General features: G+C 39.9%; 1 protein-coding gene and 1 long non-coding RNA gene across 3 annotated transcripts in view; one reads left to right on the forward strand and one right to left on the reverse strand.

Annotated features, from left to right (window-relative positions):
• Positions 1-22,951, reverse strand: part of LOC133246244 (uncharacterized) — a 34,551-nt gene that overhangs the window by 6,173 nt on the left and 5,427 nt on the right. Inside the window, exon 3 of one of the 2 annotated variants that reach the window (XR_009735976.1) lies at positions 22,329-22,423. This is a non-coding gene — a long non-coding RNA (uncharacterized LOC133246244). Of the gene's footprint in view, positions 1-21,238; positions 22,424-22,951 lie in introns of those variants that run through there. The other variant, XR_009735975.1, reaches the window with a different exon arrangement.
• On the forward strand, positions 7,033-11,840 carry NPVF (neuropeptide VF precursor). The gene is made up of 3 exons (XM_061414317.1): positions 7,033-8,157; positions 9,585-9,985; positions 11,324-11,840. The coding sequence occupies exons 1-3, from the start codon at positions 8,020-8,022 to the stop codon at positions 11,373-11,375; spliced, it is 591 nt and encodes a 196-aa protein (XP_061270301.1). The 5' UTR covers positions 7,033-8,019; the 3' UTR covers positions 11,376-11,840.

Genomic DNA, 22,951 nt, shown 5'->3' on the forward strand with positions numbered 1-22,951 from the left:
GTGTATCAAAACATAGGAAGAGCCATTTCTCTGCTCTTGACCTAAAGGTTGGGGAATAGGGTGCAGATAGATGTGGTATTTACTGGAAGATCCACACTGATCTCCTGGTCTGATGCCTCTAGGTCATGGATCATTGCCTACTGCTATCATTAAATCAGATGGGGCTCCACCAGGGCTCATCAGTCAAATACCACTATTCTTAGACTTCTCTAGATCATTCAAGACTGTGTTTATAACCAGCTATGGCTTTCCTGGTAGCTCAGATGGTAAAGAATCCACCTATAGTGCAGGAGACCCCAGTTCGATTCCTGGATCTGGAAGAGCCCCTGGAGAATGGATAGGCTACCCACTCCAGAATTTTTGAGCTTTCCTTGTGGCTCAGATGGTAAAGAATCCACCTGCAATGAAGGAGACCTGGGTTTGATCCTTGGGTTGGGAAGATACCCTGGAGGAGGGCATGGCAACCCACTCTAGTATTCTTGCCTGGAGAATCCCCACGGACAGAGTAGCCTGATGGGCTACAGTTCATGCGGTCACAAAGAACCAGACATGATTGAGCGACTAAGCACAGCCTGCATATTGTTTCTAGAGGAGGTCTGCCAGCTTATGCACCTAAATATGTTCTGAAATGTTTACTAGCTTTGTCTATTTTCTTTACTGTAGGTACTCAAAGAGGAAATACCTGATTTGTTAAGTTCACTTGGCACAAAACCCAGTACAGAATTAAATCCAGTAGATATTTAACAGGATTACATTAACACTCAGTTCACTTAACCTCCATTAGTACAGAATTTTCTGTCTAGATCCTACCTTTTACAATCAGGAGATTACCAGAAAAATCTTCTCCTTTAATTAAATTTATACCCAAATCACTGTAGGTTTAAAGGTATGTTTTTAAGTGCCTCTCCAAATACAACTATTTGGCTGAGGGCTTTTCGGTTTGCTTGCTCAGAACTGGTTGAGCTTTATGTCATTGACTTGATTGAGTTTAGCCAGATGCCATGCTGTCATTCTTGGCTATGTCATGGACACACCCCTTTGGGGGTCCAATAAAACCAGTGTTGAAGAGAAGTGTAACCCTCCCATCAGTGATGAAGTCCAGCCAGTGTAAACCAAAGACCCACTGCTATGAAGTACACACATGAGCTCAGATCTAGAGCTGAGAGGCAGGAAGTATGGCCAAAGCCAAAGCACTGGAAACAGAAAAGAATAAAGTCCAAGTGCCCCTGTGTTAATATAAGTGTGGTCAGAGCCAGGCTAGCTTCTGCTCGGAACCAAGGCATGACTGCTGTAGATCTGTGGGAGCCCTCAACAGACCTCAGGAGCACAGAAACCAAGTGATCCCCAATCAGAAAGTAAAAAAAAACAAATGAACAAAACCACCCATTTATATGCATATTTCAATTCACCTCCTTTTCATTTTTTTCCATTAGAGATAAAAGAGCATCTAAGAGGGTCCATTTGAACAATAAGGCTAATTTTTATTGGTTACCCCTTTATCCTTATATTCCTCTGTTTAAGATGAGAAGTAGTGTTTTAAACACCCTCCAAAACCCACAACAGTGTAGGTTTAAGCAACAGATTTCCTCCCCAGTGAAGGTGTGGCCAGGATAGTGGAAAAAGTTAGCCTAAGGATCAGGCTCAGCTCTTCCTAAGCTGTCTTATGCTTTCTTTTTATTAAAGCAAATGATTATTTGAAGAACACAGTCCACATTTTGGAGTAGAATCCTTCAAAACAAAGATAAAACAAACACACCCAAGATATTGAAGAAGCACACATCTTGTAAGAACCTAAATTCTTCTGCTCAGGTTGGAAAGACAAGATGGCTGATTACTTATTTTAAAAATATCAAAAGACAAGATTGGCCAAAAACAGAGAAAAAAATCCCCATAAAAGTCTTGGTTTCCATTACATTACCTATATTTGTATAAAAGCTATGTGTTGTTTTAACCAAACATCTGGTCTTTGTCCCTCATGTAGAGAATTCTGAGTTTTCTTGACATTTTGGCAAGAGGTACCACAAACCCCTGCCAGGCTAGTAAAAATCACACATTTTTCCTGCAAGGGAAAAAATGTCAATAAAAATGAAACATTAAAAAACATAAAAGCTCGACTTGGAAAGCCTTGCTGTGGAGATTCTGCTTCCTAATCAGCCTTGCACAATTGCCTTAACTTCTTTTTTAAACAGTACCACACCATATCATTTGAAAGATCTAATACTAATACTTCAAGTTTATTCAATATATTGTTCTAAAAAATGTCCTTCAGATAAAGGGACCTTGCCATTTAATCACTTTCTAGAATAAATCATATGAATTAATTTTTATAAATATTTAATGTCTATTCTTATACTGTACAAATTGACTCTTTAAGTTATTTCAACCAGAATTGAATTTCAACTGCTTTTGCTACATAAAGGAATAATCTTCATCTCACATTCACATTGGCACCTTCCAAGGCCCTGACTTTGTAATCTGTCATAGTAAAAAGCACAGAAGTAAATACAACCCTGCTACCAAAATATGACAAGCTCATTATAAGCAGCCACTCATAAATCTTGAAACAAAGGCACCAGCACATATTTAAAAAAATAATAATTTTATGTAATTTGCATAGGGATATTTTTGTTTGGAACCAAGGCAGGTATTTCTTTCTCTTTGCACACATAATACTGAAATAAATTATTCAGAAATACCACTACCTACCTCTAAAGAGGGCCAGAAATTGGTTAACAAATGGTTGCAAAATACTCTGTAAACATAAAATGCAAAATAAGACTATAATGGCCATCAATTCTTCTGCACAACATAACAACTGGATTATGCTTAGAGAGAAAGGAAGGAATAAACTGGAAAAAGGCAAGTGTCTGGGAAGTAAATGGCTGGGTTGAGGGTAAGGAGAAGGGCTCTGTAATGAGGTTCCTCTGGATATTAAAATTCATCACCTCTTTGATAGATCTTGCCATGGCCTCAGGGAGACCTTCTATATAAAGATTTAAATAAAAACATACAGCCCATGGCACAAAAACAGCCTCTTACTTAAAATGTTTTACTTGGGGTTCAGATAAACCAGAGCCTTACAAAGTCCTAAACCCAGTCAAGTTGGCTCAGTTCCTGATTGGCGGAAATGGTTTGTCCTCCATTTAGCTGCCTGACAGAGGGGCTTTCCTGACAGCCCAGTTGTAAAGAATCTGCCTGAAATGCAGGAGACAGATGCAGTTTCAATCTCTGTGTCTGGAAGATCCCCTGGAGAAGAGAATGGCAACCTACCCCAGCACGCATGCACGAACTGCCTACCAGAGGTTAGGATGCAGCTAGTGGGTACAGACAAATACTGTGCAATCAGAATACTCTTTCCTGTGCTCAGCCAATGGGCCTAAGAAGTCTCCCTGGCGAGAAACATCGTCAGGAAGTTCTCCTCGGGGCAGTGTACTCCCCTTTCCTACCCTTCCTAGTGTTGGTGCCCATCAATGTGCCAGGATCCATCAGGATATATTTAACTTACCAAACTAAATGCTCCACTACAACAGAATAAACCTAAACTCACATTCAACCTACCCATGCCTGACTATCCACGTAAAGGTCTCAGTCTGCGAAAGTCTTCGATGTAAATCCTCAACAAGACAAGGTGAAGATGTTATGATTTCAGAATAAGCACAAATTTAAGGTCTAAAAATGTGTAAGTCTTAGTAAAGAGAAAATTCTGGTCGGTGGGCAAAACAGGAAAAAATAATTACCAAGCAACTTCAGTTTTAACTCCTATTTCCAATACTAATGAAACATTTACTCATTTATTTAGAAATAAAATTTCCTGAGCATCTGTGAGATAAACAAAAATACCCCTGTGATCTGCACAAGCAAGGTCCTGCCCTCACACAACTGACAGAGGAGCGGAAGAGGAAACAAGGGAAGAGGACGCGTCAATGAGAAGAGCCATGATGGAAGAACAAAGGCCATTGATTGGAGTGTGAAGTCAGAAGAGACTTCTCATGACACAGGATGCCTCAGCTGGAACCCAGACAATGAATCAGTGTAAGGAGAGGGAAGTGGGTGCATAACCCATGCACAGGAAAACCATGGGCAGAGGCCTAGAGGCAAGAGAAAGCTCATCTCTTTGGAAGAATAGAAAGAAGTCTGTCATAAGACAGAGTTACTAGGAACTTAATGAGAGATAGTGCTGGAGAAATAAGCAGGAAACAGATCCTAAAAAATGGACTTAGGGATTCCAAGGGAATCCCTAGGGATTCCACTGAACGGTATTAAGGAAGATATCATAAATATATTGCATTTTATAAAAATTTTTCTGAGTGTATGGTGGAGCAAGGACTGGAGAGGATCAAGACAAAGGTCTAGACAAAAGAAAATGAACTGAGTTACAAGCAATACAGACGGAGAGAAGTGAACAGAGGTAAGAGCTATTTAGAAGTCAGAGGAAAACAGACTTGACTGGGCAGACCAGCATAGGGAGTAAGTGTTCAGGCAGCTTGGGTTCAAATCCTGGATATTCCACTTATAGGGCAAGTTACTTACTCTTTCTGCAGCTTAGCTTCCCTTTCATAGAGGATGAACAATGATGGTCCCTGCTCGTGGAGTTACTATGAAGGATAAACAAACTAATTCACAAAGTGCTGTACTTTAATAGGACAGTTCCTGGCACATGACTAGTAAGTGGCCAAAGATATAGACCATTATTATTGAGTGCAATAGCTCAAAACTAGAAACAATGCAATTGTTCATTAACAATAGAATATGATGCTGAAGAAAAGAGGAGGAAGTAGCCAAGGATCTCACAAAGGATTTTGACTTGGATAAATCGGTGGATGACTGTACCCGTTATCTATTTACTGTCTCTCAGGTCCTGATCCACCCTTTGTTCCTTCACTAATAATGGAGATGAACCCAGTCAGCATTTCCCCTTGGCAGCTGGCACAGTGCTTTCCCAGTGGAAGGCACTCGAGAGATACTGCAGGAGGAAGGATTTCTCTTCCTGGTTCCGGTTTGCTTCTTTGAGGTCCTACACATGGACTGTGCCAGAAATCCGTGCAACAGACATCCATTAGCATTCACCCCCATCAAACTGCAGAAGCAGATTCTATGTGAGTCTCAGAAATGTCCCACAAGTTGCCTTCCCAGCACTGGCCCATCTGCACCACAGAAGAGTGTCTCACACCTGTGATGGACAGCCGCTGGCCCGCGGTGACCCAGCAGACACTTCTTCACCATCGACACCTTCTCCCAGTACAGCCTGAATTTCAGTTTGTCCTCTCCTTGGATTTTCTCCCTTGGCCCTCATGTATTCCTTACCCCTTTAGTTAATCTCCTAGTACAATTAATAATTCCTTATATGAACCATTTCCTATTCAAATCACTGTGTGCTTTCTACCTTCTGATCGGACCCTGACCAATACTGTAACTATTCAATGAAATGGAAAACAGGAGGAGAGACAGGTTATTGAACAGATAAATTCCATTTTGGACATACTGGACTTGAGATGCTTGTGGGAATCCCAACAGCACTGTCTGGTAGGAAGCTGAGTATCCGGGGTTTCCAAAGCTTAGAACAAGTATCCAGGATGAAGAGAGATGCTTAGAAGGGAGTAGCCTTAAGGTCTCTAAAATCTTAGTAAATGAAGCATGTGTGTAAATGTCACATGTCAGGGAGACAGATTTTATTTTGTATGCTTGTGTGTCTCATTAAGAATCCCTAACTGTGCTAGGTATATGGCAGCACATTTCATCAAAAGATTTATAGTCATTTTGTACTGCGTATGTTAGGCAATGTTGTTTTATATCTGTTAACATTTTCCAAGCTAACAGAAGATGTAGTTGAAAAGAGCCAAGCCCTATATTAATAAGATTAGAACTCTAATTACACTCCAAACTTGGAAGTTTAAAATATGGTTGAGGCTAGTGGGTAATTAATCATATCAGCTACTCTGGATACTGACTTCAGCCAGAAAAATCAGTGGATGTGCCAAAACCCCAAAGAGCAGCACTGAAAACTGGTCAACTGCTCAAGGCTGAAACAACTACAGACAAGCATGTTTTGAAAGAGACCCAGGCTGGTTCATTCTGCCTTTTCCAGGGTCAGAGCTCAGCCGACAAAACTTGTTCCTTGCTTCACCCACTTAAAAGTTTGGAGCTACTGACCACAAAAAAAAAAAAAAGGAAGTTCCATCAGCAGTTTACAAAGGAACAATTTGGAAGAGAAATGTATAAAATCCTCAGGGAAATTAAACCCAATAATCCAATAACAGCATTACAAAATTAACATTAGACTATGAATTGAATTAATTGCCTCCTACTGTGGGGATTCTTGGCTACCCAGAGTCTGAAACAAATGAGACCAACGATGTCAACTGCCATAAGAGAGACCAGAGGAAAGTATAATCTTGGGGTAACCAAGAGTTCGTCACACAATTGTCTTTCAACTTTCTGATTTATCCTGGTGATCTTTAATATGGAGAAAGGTCTTCACCTCTGCCCAACTCATACCTCAGATTATGGTAGATGAGCGAGAGAAGCTAGGGGTATTTTTTTTTTGGTTGCACTGGGTCTTCTCTGAAGAGTGGGGGCTACTCTTCATTACGTTGCACAGGCTTCTCATCATGATGGCTTCTCTTGTCGAGGAACGTAGGCTCTAGGTGTGCGGGGTCAGGAGTTGCAGCACACGGCCTCAGTAGTTGTGGCACAAAGGCGTATTTGCCCCCTGCTTCCCCTGCCCGCCCCCCACCCCCAGCATGTGGCATCCTCCCAGAACAGGGATTGAACCCACGTTCCCTGCATTGGCAGGTGGACTCCCATTCACTGTGCCACCAGGGAAGTCCCAAGATAGTACAATTCTTGACATAAAAGGTGGATTTTTATGACTTGCTTTTTTGGGAATTCACCTCTAAGTGCCTGTATCTAGAAGTAGCTGGAGTGTTAGAAATAGATCACCCTTAAGGTCTTTTTCTCCTAAGAGGGCTAAATGGACAGGGGAAACAGGTAATGATTTCTCTAGAATCTAGGCAGGAATATAGGCAGTCCAGTGATAAGGCAGACCTTTAAGAATACCAGTCAGCTGTTCTGAAAGAGACTTGCTTTGGCATTTCAGTAAATAAGCATTTATTTCTGTAAATTCTTTTCTTATGCCATGATGTCAGTGAGCCTGTGGCAGGGCAAGATTACCTAAACAGCATAGGTCAGGGAACAACAAAATTAGCATGTGTGTGATTTACCAGTCCTCTGCCAGCATTCTTTAAGGGGTTTGAGGTGGAAGGTAGGATGTGGCATCATCATAGAAATAAAATCCTGATGATTTACACAGTTTTGCCAAATAAGGCCCTCAGGGCAGATGCAAAAGGCCTTGAACTGCCTCCAGCCTCTCCCGAGACAGCCAGTTTGTCAAAATGCCTATGGCTTGGTCTTATGCACACCCTTCAGGTTACAGCTGACATTTACTCCTGAAGCTTTTTAATAACAAAGCAGCATTTTACAAAAAGTTAATTAATGGCATTTTATTTCAGTCTTATGTGATTTGGAATTCTTTTCACACTCTTAATTTTGTCTGACATTTTGAAAATACTATGCCTAACTCTTTTGTGTGAATAAAAAATTTTTTTCAAACATAGCTAACACATATTGAACACTTTTCCTTTCTCCCAAGAATTGACGCAAACACCAAAGACAAAATAGTTCTTTTTTGAGCTCAGAGAAATGAAGCATTCAGTTTGTTTGGAATCTTAATGATGATGGCCCCAAACTTATCTAATTAAATACTCCTTCATGATGAAGGAAATTATTTTCAAAGTTAATGAATTTGCAAGCAGAAATGTTGCTGTCTTCCTAGAATGAATTACTCACATTCCTCACATACATATTTCAGTTAAACACTAATTAATGTTGGTGTTTAAAACACGTGGGATTGATTTCCCAATGAAAGCAAACTTTGTTTTCAGACAGTATAAAAAGACCACAATTTCCTTTTGTATAGACATCAGGCTGCACATATAAACTTAATTCTAGATTTTGGACAAAATGGAAATTATTTCATTAAAACGATTCATTTTATCGATGTTAGCCACTTCAAGCTTGTTAACATCAAACATCTTCTGCACAGACGAATCAAGGATGCCCAATCTTTACAGCAAAAAGAATTATGACAAATATTCCGAGGTAAGTTTTTTAACTCTGTCTAACATGACTAGCATTCACCATTGAATATTTGTTCTGAGTCTAGTGCTTTTGTAAAGAGTAAGGAATAAGTTTGTGGTTTGCTTTTTGTCACACTTCAGCCCATCCAGGGCAGTGTATTGATGTAACTTGTATTTTGTAGCAAAACTGCACACAGCCTGGTCTCATGACCGTTTTAGTGCAGAGTATGATACTTAGCAAGGATAAGGTGCATTAATAATTGTCAATTGACTCAGAAGTGCACAGTTGAAGTAAAGAATTGCAGAAATAAGTACTGGTTATATTTCAGCTGAACATTTAAATTATATTTCTATATCTAAGAAAAATGTTTACTCCTAAATGGTGGAATTCCACTTTTTTTTATTTTCTTCTCTATGCCTTCATGTAAATTCCCACATTTGCTAAAATAAGTAGGTATTATTTTCTACAATAAGAAAAGTTACTTTAAAATCTTCATATGGACAAACTTTCATGGCCAAACTAAATCTAATTAAATATTTGCTGTATTTTAAATGGTTCCTTTAAAGTTGGTATGGTCATGCTGTAGTAACCCACAAACCAATCAGTGTTTTACTAATGTAATTTACATACTAATAAAATATAATCAGTTTCTTGAAACATGTTTTTAGGTAAAAAAGAAGTCTCTGCCAATTGTACCCCAGAACTTGGCTAGCATGGGCCCACCACTTTGACTTTTAAAGATGAGGGAAACAAGAGACATGGAGAGGCAGTGGAAAATGTCTCTAAAAGCAATATATAAAAACATATGAAATATTTTATAAACAAAATGAAGCAAAAACTGAAGGAGGGATAGTTAGGGAGTTTGGGATTGACAAGTACACACTGCTATCTCTAAAACGGATAACAACAAGGACCCACTGTATAGCATAGGGAACTCGGCTCAATATTATATAACAATCTAAATGGGAAAAGAATTTGAAAAAGAATAGATACATGTATATGTATAACTGAACCACTTTGCTGTACACCTGAAACTGTCACAACATTGTTAATCAACTATACTCCAATAGAAAATAAAGTTAAAAAAAAATAACCACAGTAAAATAAAATTTCACTTCAATATTTCATTATGTTCCTGCTCCTCGAATACATTGCTGCACTCACTATATATATTAATATTTTATAGTTGTCTTATAATATTCCAGGGATGGAGAAACTAGATTGCTTTAAGAAGCTTAATATAAATTATCTATTTAAAAAATTTTAAAAATTCTGTACATGAAAGCACAAACTTTGTTCACAGCTTTAACATTTCTACCAATTAAAGTCTGGATTTAACATAATGTAATAATTTAAACTATTGCTTACAATAGTTTAAATTTATTAGTAAATTAAATAATTTACTATAATTTACTAATAAATTATTTAATGGTTATTTCTAATTATAGCCTAGAGGAGATCTAGGCTGGGAGAAAGAAAGAAGTCTTACTTTTGAAGAAGTAAAAGATTGGGCTCCAAAAATTAAGATGAATAAACCCGTAGTCAACAAAATGCCACCCTCTGCAGCCAACCTGCCACTGAGATTTGGGAGGAACATGGAAGAAGAAAGGAGCACTAGGGCGATGGCCCACCTGCCTCTGAGACTCGGAAAAAATAGAGAGGACAGCCTCTCCAGATGGGTCCCAAATCTGCCCCAGAGGTTTGGAAGAACAACAACAGCCAAAAGCATTACCAAGACCCTGAGTAATTTGCTCCAGCAGTCCATGCATTCACCATCTACCAATGGGCTACTTTACTCCATGACCTGCCAGCCCCAAGAAATCCAGAATCCTGGTCAAAAGAACCTAAGGTAAATACTTGAATGCCAATTAAATGCACATGCAGTTAGCAGAGCTAGTCTAGAAACTTTTAAAACGCTTACATTTTTTCAAAAGAAGTTTCTAAGAGAGTTTTTACGTTTCTTAGGACTTCCTTGGTAGTCCAGTGGTTAAGAATCCACCTTCCAATGCAGGGGATGAAGGTTCCATCCCATCTTCACTAAGATCCCACGTGCCGGAGGGCAAGTAAGCCCATGCACCACAACTACTGAGCCTGCCTGCTCTAGATCCCGTGCTCCCCCTGCCTTGAGCTGCAACTAGAGAAAGCCTGCATGCTGCAATAAAGACCCAGCACAGCTTAAAAAAACTTTTTAAAGAGAGAGAAAAGAAAAAAGCTAAGTTTGTAAGAAGGAAAAGGCACAGGGAAATGAACACCTATAAATTGAGAGGGTCATTTCCTATGGCTCAGATGGTAAAGAATCTGCCTGCAATGCAGGAAACCGGGGTTCAATCCCTGGGTCAGGAAGACCCTCAGGAGAAGGAAATGGCAACCCACTCCAGTATTCTTGCCTGGAGAATCCCATGGACAGGGGAGCCTGGCGGGCTACAGTCCATGGGGTCACAAAGAGTTGGACACGACAAAGTGACTAACACATACACACACTGATATTAAGTCATGAGTTAGCTTCCCCTAAACCACATATGGGTATCCCTCACATTTCTCTACAGCCACACTCTAAGCAGTAACAGGCAGTGATAGAATAAGGAATTCATGCCTATGAGGTATCGTCCAACATTTGACTTCTCTAACATGAAAGCTCCCCATGAGGGAATTGTCTGCAAGTACAAAGGACACTATTTCAAAAACCCAGGTTTCAAATTCAGATCTTCTTCCTCAACTTTAAATCAAAATTTCTTTTTCCAGAATCTCATGTTATAAATAATTCCTGTTATTATAATTATTCTTTGTATTGATATGTATTTATTGAATATCTACTAGTACAAATCCTAGCATAAACTACTATAAGAAGTTCAAAATTTTAATAAGCTACCTACATATTATTTTCTAGTAGAGCAAATGTTAAAAAAAATGTTTTATATAAAACAACATGACTCTACTGGTAGAGTTTGGCAATGAATCAGATGTCAGGAGTTGGGTGGCAACGAGGGAGAGAGATGAGTCCATGGTTAAGATTGTCATTCTAAGTGCTCATTACAAATTCAGGATCCCATCAATGTCTCACTCATTTCAAGTGCTGCACAATTCAACTCAGGTATAATTAGGCAATTGGGATCATGGCCTGCATTTGTATGTTTTCACATGCTATTGTTGTGATGGATGAGAACATTTTGCGCTGCTTACATTTTAGGAGACGGGGATTCCAGAAAATAGATGATGCAGAATTGAAACAAGAAAAATAAGAAATCTGGAGCCTGTCCCTAAAGACGACTTAAAGCTGTAGCCTGTAATCTGCAAAGAAATCTATGGTGAAGACAAAGAATGAAGTCACTGTTCTCTTGTAATAAATTATCATTCACAGCAAGTTTTCCTTCTTAGTACAGCTAATATCGTGAAAAGTTAAAAAATGTAAAAAATACTGTAATGTAAAGATGAAATAATTTTGTCTAAATAAAAAGAGCATTGCATACACTTAAGAAGCCTTTGGTAATGGGGAGAAGAGAAGAGGAGAGATGGACTTAAGCCACACCATCTTATGAATACAGTTACCCTTAAGTAAAAATTTAAACAGAGGAGCAGCCTGGCAAATTTTACAATGAATATTAAATTATTTAACATAATAACATGTTTGACAATTAAATGAACATGAATAATAAACCATTTCCCAATATTTTTATACACCTACTTTTTCATTGTATCAGCTGTTAGTAAATACATGATAGATTGAAAATCTTTTTAAAAAACAGATAAAAGAAAAAAGCAATTATTACACACCTCTTTAAGTGTCTCTTCTATCCATAACTGAAAATTTGCCTTCTGGTATGTTTTTTCCTCCTCATTTACTATTTCAAGTTTTTGATTTGTAGACAAAACCTAATTACTCTTAAAACTAACAATTTATGAACACAATATACCACCACCCGGATGTACAGTGATTCAACTTTAGTCATAGAATAAGAAGTCCTTAATCAGATTTATTAAGCAATCTTAATTCCTTAAGGTACGAACCAGGAGTGGCAGTAATTGTCTCCTATCCTGTCCCCAGCTGGGCTGTGTTGAATCCCCTTTCCCTGCTGGGCAGAGATCTCTTAATAATACCCCAGACACACTCTTCAACTTCCTCATCACTGCTTGATATTAAAAAACTCAGTCAACTCCAGCTGAAGATGGCCGACTCATAGCCAAATCAAAGTTTCCCCTCCCCCGTGGCTGGGGGCTGGGGGCTGGGAGGACGTGAAGCCAGAAAGAGGCAAGGCTGCTCCTTCTCTCTTCCTCTTTCCTCCCCTTTCTCACCCCCGAGGTAGGGTGGTGGGAGGGAAAAATGGTAGGCCTCTGCAAAACAGTCTTCTCTTCTGATTTCTCCAAGTTGGGTGGGTGAGGGAGGGGGATGGGTATTTTTGAGTGGGGGTGGAGAATCGAAAGTCCCTGTCTGGTCTTCTCGTTATAATGTTACTTCTTCTACTTTTTGAATACTTTGGGAAGCACTCAGGGAATGTCACACTGCCCAGGTCAGTGACCTAAGACACCTGGATGCTTCCTGATCTCTTCCAGTCATCCTCATCTCATCTGTACTCTTACTGCCAGAAAGAAACACTCAAGGCAGCTACCTTCTCAGTGTCCACTTGATTTACAGAAAAGGCAGAGGTCCTCGTCATGCCAAGACAGGACTTAAGCTGCTTCTGGGATGCCCCGCCACTGCCCCCATTTGTCTCCAAGCCCCTCTGCCCCACTTAGGTGGGTTAGGTGGGGCAGAGGCAGGCCAGCAAGCCTACTGCCTATACACGCTACCTACCAGAAATGCATGGCCAGTACCTGCTTTGTGACTCCCACTCTGTCTTTCTAGAAACCTCTCGTTTGGTTTCAGGGTGAGGGACAGCTGTAGCAGCCCTCCCAGTCAACCTCTCGCCCACCACCAGGAGACTGGGGGATGCGGAGACAGGGATCGGGCAAGGCAGGGGCTGATGAGACTCTGCCATCACTTCATAAACCCTGAAGGGGTGTCTGGCCCCCCGCCATTCATGACTTGCATTATAAAAGTATTCAGCACCTCTGGACTTCCAGATTTGGTCCCAATTGCTCATCCTGAGCAAAGTGAAAGTATGAAACATTCTGCTGTACTAATAAATTAATAAACAGAAAGCCACTCGGTCCCTCGATACTACATGACACAAGAAAATTTATTGTCCTAGAACATGGGTTCTTTACCTAAACCCTTGAAATTTATTGAAAATAAATATTAAGTGAATAACCAACTGTCAGCTGCCCCCTAACCCACAGAGCTTACTCTGTTTCAGCCCCTTGGTACCCACTTCACCAGCTTCTACAAGAAATCCATTCACATAAGGAAGTCTGCAACCTCTCTGAGGACTTGAGGGATCTCAAGGAGGAGGTCACACTGCACGTGATTTCACTGAGAAAAGTCTTGAATAGACAAGCCTCTTGTTCCAAGTCTCTCTTTAACTGGAACCCTAGCAGGGTCTCCTCCTCTTTTGACCTCTGACATTCACCAGGGTAGCTTTATGGCCATGTGACCCTTGCAGGTACACAGGGCCCCACATTTGGTTAAATGCTTTATTGTCACTGTCCTGAAATTCTCAATACATTTGAACAAGGAGTTCTGCACTTTTTATTTTGCAGTGGGCCCTGCAAACTATGTAGCCTGTCCTGCTCCTCCTATTTCAGCCCTGTTGGTACCTCTGCCTTTTCTCACGATGTCCAATGCCTCCCTGTTTTGTCTGATGTTTATCTGACTGTCCCAGTCTTAGCTGTGACATACAGGAACTTTAGTTGTGGTATGTAGGACCCAGTTCCCCCCTGCACTGGGTGTGCAGAGTCTTAGCCACTGGACCATCAGGGAAGTCCCTTCCCCTCTTTATTTATGAGAACAGCTTTTGTTTTCTGGGCTTCCCTGATAGCTCAGGTGGTAAAGAACCTGCCTAGAAGGCAGGAGACTCCAGTTTGATTCCTGGGTCTGGAAGATCTGATCAAGAAGGGATAGGCTACCTACTCCAGTATTCTTCAGCTTCCCTGTTGGTTCAGCTGGTAAAGAATCCGCCTGCAATGCAAGAGGCCTGGGTTCCATCCCTGGTTTGGGAAGATCCCCTGGAGAAGGGAAAGGCTACCCACTACAATATTTTGACCTGGAGAATTCCATGGACTATATAGTCCGTGGTGTGGCAAAGAACCGGATATGACTGAGTGGCTTTCACTTTCACTTTTGTTTTCTACATGAAACTCAAGGGCCAGCTTATCACACAGGCCTGAGAAATCTGTTTATACCCCACAGTAGGTAAAAAATATAACTGCATGACTCATGAAACGTCAAAATGCAAAATTTTTTGTGTGTGACCCACCACCCCCTTTAAAATGTAAAGGATGGGGAACAGGCTGTGCAGAAATCTTTCACTGGCCCTGGATAGAAACTTGGGCAGATGCCATGAACTTCACTGTTGCTCTTAAGTGGTTCTTTGGCCTAAGTCAAAAATGCACAGTCTCAATTCTATTGTAATCAACATTTCAATCTGCATTCATTCATTCATGTTCAACTCTTCCCATGTGAGATCTGAGCTGGGTGACAGGAAGGAGACTGACTTCTGCTTTCTTTTCCAGCCTCAATTGCTTCCTCACTCTCTGGCTTTGTTGGACTCTTCTAAGATGAAAGAGAATTTGAGAAGAGAGGCAAGGAACACAGGACAGTTCTTGCCAGGGTGAATGGATTCACTCCCAGGACCCAGAGGATGGCCCGTCCACCATAGCTGGGCTCAGCCCTTGCCGAGGGACATGGGCACCCACTCTGTTCATGCCCATTTCTCTTCGAGGGGTCCTCTTTAGTAGGGCTCAAAGCCACTTCCACAAATCTCTCTTTCCTGCAGCTCATATCTGGTTACCCACAGCTCACTCTCCACGCTGGCTGTGATCCCAACACACCTCTTCTATCTTGCTGCCCCCAGACTCTTCAGCTGTGGGGCCTGGAGTTGAGCACCAATTTTTCATTTCTCTCAACCACATGGAGCACATTTCCTCATCATATGGAAGCCTCTCTCTGCTGAAGAGTAATGGGCTCAGTAATCCCTAGCACATGGGCATCGGTAGGGGGCATTCACAGCAGGGTAACAATGCTCTCCAAAGAAATCTCTTCACAAATCCAAATCTTACCCTTTTATTGTCTCCAAGTGGGTGAGAAAATTGAGGACTTAGTAGAACCACTTAACAAGCACTTCCTTCATAAAGTCTGCACATAGTGATCTGGCTTTGTAATTTTCCAATCTATCAGATTTTGGCATTTTGATTAAAACTTCACTTTTGCAACAAAGATGGAGTTCTACTTGTAAGGTATGCTCACAGCTGTTAAAAATGACATTGTCTCTGCATCATTACGTATATATGTGCATTTTTCTGGGGAGAGACTTCAGAGTTCTTAGGTAAATTCTCAGTAGACCTTGTGATGCCATAAAGTTTAAGATTTACTGCCACAGAAGATTTTTATTTCTAGAATTATTTTAAATTAATATCTAAGTCAGTTTATTAAGGAGTATTATTATCTGATTGGTTACTTAAGCACTGAGAACATAACACCCAATCAGAATCACTCAAGTGGTTTAGCCTGATCTTCCTCCAAATAATATTTTTTTAGAATAGCAGACAATAGAAGCAAGGTGGTTAAGTGTGCTCACCTCCTCAGCTCTTGTGTGCTTTACCAGGCACATGCCCTCAAATATTCCATTCTCTACCCCGCCTCCTCTCTTCCTACACTTCACTTCCTCAAAGAAATTCCATTTGGATTCGCCCTAACATAAACCTTAGCCAGCTTGTAAAGACAAGGGGAGTGTGGGGTTTTCGGGGAAAGTTTGGGATGACGCGTGCTATATGTCAATGATTTTCAGGGAAGGCAACTTCCATGAGATCTCAGGTCCACATTTCATACATCATACTAGGACAATGACCTTGAGAAATAAAGTACTGACTCTGGGGCCAATTTCTTGTGAGGAAAATGAAAGGTCAGTGTTCATCTAGGTGTGATCAACAAAATGAAACAGCCAAGAAAGGGGAGAGTGCCAGCCTCTACTTTCTTCATGTGAGTCTTTTCTCTTTCATTTTGTTTTCTCTAAAGACCCTCCTGCAAACATTACTCTATACTCTTCCAATGTAACTTATCATGTTATTTAATAACCATACCAAACTACATGTTATTCCCTAGAAATATACATGTTCACAAAAATATGCACATTCCTGTGCCTTCATTTGTACTAATTCCTTCAGCTCAAAGGCCCCTTTAATACTTATCAAAATCCTTCAAGGCCCAATCCTGGTCAAATTTGGATGCAACTGTATATAAAAGAAAACCTAAACAACATACATTTAACCAAGAGAGACTCCCCCCCCCCCCCACATTTATAACAATGTCTGGAAGGAAGCAGCTCTAGGCTGGTGTGGGAATTCCAGGGTCATCAAGGACCCATCATTCCAATCACATGACTCCCACCAGGCCATCTCAACTCCCATGAGGCCATTTCATTGCTAAAAAAAGGGGCAAAGCATAGGGATGCTCTTTTTCTAAAGGACCCCATCCAACAACTTTCTCTTTCATGTCATTGGTTGGTCCAATCTGCAAAGGAAGCTGGGAAATGTAGTTTATCCTTTGGGCACACTGCATTAATGACATTAGGACAGGAAAAAAAAGCATGGATATTGGACAGGCAATCAGACAGGTCTGCCCAGCCTCTCCTCAAGCTCACTTCCTTGAAATATACACGAAATATATATTACATAAATATATTATTTCTATTACATGAAACATATAGCACATTTTAATGTTCTTCCTTTACTCAACCAAGGTCAACACTATTGACATTGTGGGCTGGATAATTTTTTGCTATGGAGTCTGCCCTGCACATCATAGGATGTTTATCAACACCAGTAGCCTCTACCCACTAGATGCCAGTAGCACCACCTGATAAATAAGACAACTAAAAATGTCTCCAGAGTGTGCCAAATGTTCCCTCGGAGGCAAAATCATCCTTAATTAGGAACCACTGCACTAGCTTGTTCTTCTTTGTATCCCATCCCCAGCTTAATAATAATAGTGACTATTGATTGCTATGATAACTCTGTCTGTTTTAAATTTAATACTGTTTTAAGCATTCTTGTTATGTTCATTTTTACACATAAGAACTGAGCTCACAAAGAACATTCAGAAGAAATGAGAACTAACAGATGGACTCGACCAAGGTCTGTTTCATTTCAAAGTTTGTGCTTTTCCTCCTTCATCCACTGTCCTGTCCACCACCCCGTCAATCACCTCCCATCCAGCCCCCAAACGTAGTGAGTAGTCAGGAAACAGTTGTTGAATGAAGCTCTCAAAAGAAAACATGAGCACACTGGAGTCCAGGAAGAAAGCCTCAATGCTTTAAACATCATATACAGATATTTAGAAAGAAGGAAGGAAGGAAGAAAGAAGGAAGAAAGAGAAAAAAAATTTAAAAGACCTAGATGCCTGGAAAGCTTTAACCTAGCCATTTGTTAAGGTATTTACCTTAAGAGTAAGTAAGGAAGTGTCCACCTTAGTAATGAATGACCATAAAGATTTAAAACATCACAGAAGAAATGCTCTACCATTTTTAACTTAGACTCTAAAGAAGCAACTAATGATTTTTTTTTCTATAGCAAAGAAAGTGCTATAGTTGGTGATGAAACTCAACTATCATCAATTATCAATTTCATCAACTATGTTTCTGCTTCAGTGGGAGAACCGAACTGGTCAAGAGAGGCTTTGAAACATGCAGTCACTGGCCAGTGGAGCTGGGAAAGGTATCAGTAAGTACGCCTCTGCCTGGATACGTCTCTCACTCCCTGGGTTATCTGCAGTCTCTTACCAACCCCATTAATGAAGTGGGACAAAGCAATAAAGGAATTAAAGTAAATCGAAGTAAGCCTGTCCCAGCCCACCAACATGAATTGCGGGAGTGCTGGACTACTGCAGCCTTTCCCTGCCTTTCGCAGTTGATGTTTGTTACTAAACACCCTGCGGAAAATATCACATTGCTGCTTGGAGTCAAATTGAATTAGGAAAATATTATCTGGTGAACATAATACCCAATGTTTATTTTAACTTACTAGTTATTAAGTGGCCTTGAGTTTCTAAAACATTTATTAGATGTTGTACATTTTATTTGCTGTTAGAAGTATGAAAACAACCAGAGAGATTTCATTTGCCTTTTTTATGTATTCTATTTTGCTGTGGTAAAATACACATAATATTTACCATTCTAACTGTTTTTAAGTGTACAGTTCAGTGGCATTAAGTCCATTTCACTTGCCTTTTTACAAGGTCTAGTACCATTCTCTAATTATACTCACACTATTAATATTTAAATAACCATACTCCAAGCTTTAACATTATGTTGCCTACAAGAAAAAAATGCCTCTGACAACAATAAAGTTGACGCTTTTTAGAGATGCTCTGATTCTAACAAGCTTATTTAGGAATATTAGATTTTTCACCAGAACATTAAATTTTTCCTATATTCCCTGGAAGCTTATTTTGCAAGGAAGCAATTGCTGCTAATCTTTTTTTCTCCCAAACTATTTTATCATCTCACTAGTTTATATGGCTTTGTATTCACCTGGGGCAGAAGTTAGTGCTTCTTTAGAAATATCTAGAACGGCAAAAGCTTCTGTTATCAGTCAGATGTGAGAACACATTTATTTCAGAACAGTAATGAAGATGAAGCATTTGATTAGTTTAATTTCCCTGGGAAAGGGATAACGGGCAATAGTCATACGCATACTATGTCACAGCACTTCTCTTTGAACTTCAGGGCGCTATCACATTCTTTCTAATAGCCCATTTTTGTTTTCCCTACATCATGAAATTTTCCTCTTAGAACATAACACAAAGGCAATGTGTACTATCCTATGTGTAGGTTAGGAAATGAGAAGTATTATTCCCCGTTATTCTCTTCGTAAATGTGGGAACTAAAGTATGAAAGGAGTTGAACTGGAAAATCACTATTAGAATGAGGACTGGAGTAATACTTTACTAAGATTAATGTGGAATTAACAGTCTCTTTGTAAAGATAGAGAAATATTATTTTAATCCTGAAGAAAAATTATCTCAAAATTTATTTTACCTCTTGCCGGTTTCCAGGCATTAGTATATTGTTATTAATAAAACATAAAACTGTTGTTTCACTTTCTTAAAATATGTAGCAATACTAATTAGCTATGGCAATATACCTACATAATTTTCAACCTGCTTTTAAAATGTCACACAGCTTTTCCCTTGTAATTTAAAGCACTGAATTGTAACTGATATTGCAAAGTTACTTTTAACCACTAGAGGGCAGAAAACGTTCCACATTTGTACCCAGTTCAGTTCAGTTCAGTCGTTCAGTCGTGTCCGACTCTTTGCGACCCCATGAATTGCAGCACGCCAGGCCTCCCTGTCCATCACCAACTCCCGGAGTTCACTCAGACTCACGTCCATCGAGTCAGTGATGCCATCCAGCCATCTCATCCTCTGTCGTCCCCTTCTCCTCCTGCCCCCAATCCCTCCCAGCATCAGAGTCTTTTCCAATGAGTCAAGTCGTCACATTAGCATCATTCCTTCCAAAGAAATCCCAGGGCTGATCCCCTTCAGAATGGACTGGTTGGATCTCCTTGCAGTCCAAGGGACTCTCAAGAGTCTTCTCCAACACCGCAGTTCCAAAGCATCAATTCTTTGGCACTCAGCTAACTGATTTTAAAATCTTAAACCAAAAACAATAATCACCACCCCACCACAACAGAAAGTCTTTTAAGATCCTCTTGCTTTATATTGTACAACATACTGCGCACTAAAGTCTCACTTAACAACTAAAATTTTAAACTAATGCACAATCACGTCAATTCAACAGTTTATAGTAGACAAAAGTAAACATTTTTACAGCCTGAGTCTAGCTGTGAGTTAAGGATTATTAGTATTAAGGAATCAGCACATCTTTAAGGAAAGTCAGAATACTTAACAAAACAGGCAGTACCCATTAAGAATCAGCAAGATTCTTTCTACATTAAAACATCTACAATGGAATGGAAAGGTTGTTTATCATAAAATTAAAATAGTAACTGAAGTCATAAATTGATCAAATGCTAAAATATTTATATTTGACTCTTTAATTTCTTTACATACTTTCTTTTACCACAAACCAAATGTATTTCTAATTGTGACAAAGATGCTTTAAGTTTCCTCTTAATGTATCTTTTTGACCTCATTAATTTTTGTTAATTATTTCTATTAATTTTTGTCCCTCCCAATTAAGGCATTTGCATTTCAGTAACTAAAGCATTACTTTCTTTGATTAGAAATCACAACCTCTTCACTTTCTCACTCTCATTAATCAAAACATATCATGGTGAATTAAGGCATTTGGATTTCAATCTGTCTGAGTAACATTTTAACAACTGCCCCCTCTGCCTTCTCTCTCTGTCAATCCTGGTCATGTTCTACATCACAGGACAGAGAGAGGGCAATGGTGGCAGCCTGACAGAGGAAGAGAACAGGAATGAAGCCAGGGCTTATATCACTGGAGTCAGCGACTTCTCTGATGCGTGAGCCTTTCACTTGCCAATCAAACCTGACAAGGCTTTTACTTCGTAGGGTTATTGCTGACCTTACCCAAGACACTAAATCATTTCTGCAGTCTTGTTTCTTAGCCTAAGCAAACCTGCTGTCCCCACTTTTCAAGTCTGCGGGCACTGTTTAATACCAATAAACACAGCACAGTGGTGTAGAAAAGCTAAGGAGGGACAGCGAGAGGCGTCACTTCTCTTGGGCTAACGAAAGCGATGCATATGTAAAACCAGGGCTAGTCAGAGGGAACGGCCTCTGTGCTATGACTATTGGTATAAAGTTACAAAAGGTTCTAACAACGATAGTAATAGGTCTGACTCACATGAGTCATGGAAAGGTGTTTAAGCAGAGACTGGATGGTTATACATCAAATAGGGATATCAAAAAGGAATATCACAGATGTCACTTCTGCTTGTGTGAAGTTGTACTAATTAACTTCCAAAACCTTATCAATCTTTTTTTATTTTTTAATTTAAATTTATTTTAATTGGAGGCTAATTACTTTACAATATTGTATTGGTTTTGCCATACATCAACATGAATCCGCCACAGGTGTACACGTGTTCCCCATCCTGAACCCCCCTCCCACCTCCCTCCCCATACCATCCCTCTGGGTCATCCCAGTGCACCAGCCCCAAGCATCCTGTATCCTGCATTGAACCTGGACTGGAGATTCGTTTCTTATATGATATTACACATGTTTCAATGCCATTCTCCCAAATCATCCCACCCTCTCCCTCTCCCACAGAGTCCAAAAGACTGTTCTATACATCTTCAATCTTAAGATTTATGTTTAGCAAAGAGATACCTGCACAAGTTTAAAAAGTCGAAAGACTTCTGCAAGGCTTCTAGTTAGGGTGACTGCAAAAACTTCCAGTTTCCCAGAGACAGTCCAGATTTACGCATGTTACCCCAGTGTAAGTATTAATATCCCTCCCTTTTACTCACCAAACTGTCCCAGCTGGATGAAAAACTAATGTCCCAAGCCCCAACCACATCCACCCCCAATTTCTATTCCCCAGAAGCAATTAATTTCAATATGTTTAGAAAATTTTCTGTATGGATTCAAATTTCTAAACAAACAAAACATGAGAATACTACTTGCATCAGTTAAAAGTGCCTTCGAATGCAAAGGCTGGGGGGGGCGGGGGGTGGGAAATCATTGACTTAAACAGGTAGAAAGAGGTTCCTCAAAGGTATACTGTTTGAAGACTTATTCATCTGAAAATTACTTCCCCCTTTACATGGTGGGATTTTATATCCATTCAAATTTTCACAAAGCATAGGGGTAGGAAATGTAATGCCATTGCTGAGACACACTACCTAGACCTCCCTTCAGAATAAGACCTGCCGCTCAAGCTGTCAACCCTGACGGGGGCTGACTCAGCTGCAGAGAGCTAGCTATCTGGCCCCACCATAATACCCCTCCCAAATCAGAAGCAGTCAATGCCTGACTGAGTCAGAGGTGAAAACAATTTTTCCCACCCAACCTAGGGCTGCTCTGAGATGCCATCAGTGCTCCAGAGCTCCACGGAAGGTTAGCCAAGGTTTTGTCAGACTCATTTCACTGATGGACCTGTCCCTTCACCCAATCTTGCTTCCTTTTCTTCCTTCCACAGGTGTTGACTTTTAATAGCTTAGACCCCAAACTCCATCTCAGCATCTGCTTCCAGAAAATGCAATCTGCAACAAATAGGTACTATGGTTCAAATTCAAAAAGTGCAAAAAGGAATATGGTCAAATATCTCCCTCCCACCACTGAGGTCCAGTTATCAGTTCCCCTTCTCAAAGGCAACTAATGTGGCCAGGTTCTTGTGCGTATTTCTAGGAATAGTATGCATATATAAGAAATGATTATATAAATACATACATATACACACACATGTATACACATAATTTATAAGAAAACATGTAATTTCATTTGCTACACAAATAGCACATACTCCACAACTCTTCAGTACTTTGACTTTTTTCCATTAAAATATATCTCAGAGGTTGTTACTAGACAATATATAAAACATGTCATCATTCTTTTTAATAGCTGCCTGGTATCCCATTGCATGGAAATAACAATTTATGTGGTGAACAATTATGTCAAATCTTTTCCTATTATGCACAGTGTTACACTGAATAGTCTCTGTGTGCATTAGAGACCTGTTATGCATGTTTTCAAACCCTATGTGTGCATACATGTAGGAAAACTCCTAGAAG

This window comes from Bos javanicus, chromosome 4, assembly GCF_032452875.1.
Source record: "Bos javanicus breed banteng chromosome 4, ARS-OSU_banteng_1.0, whole genome shotgun sequence".
NCBI lineage: Eukaryota > Metazoa > Chordata > Mammalia > Artiodactyla > Bovidae > Bos > Bos javanicus.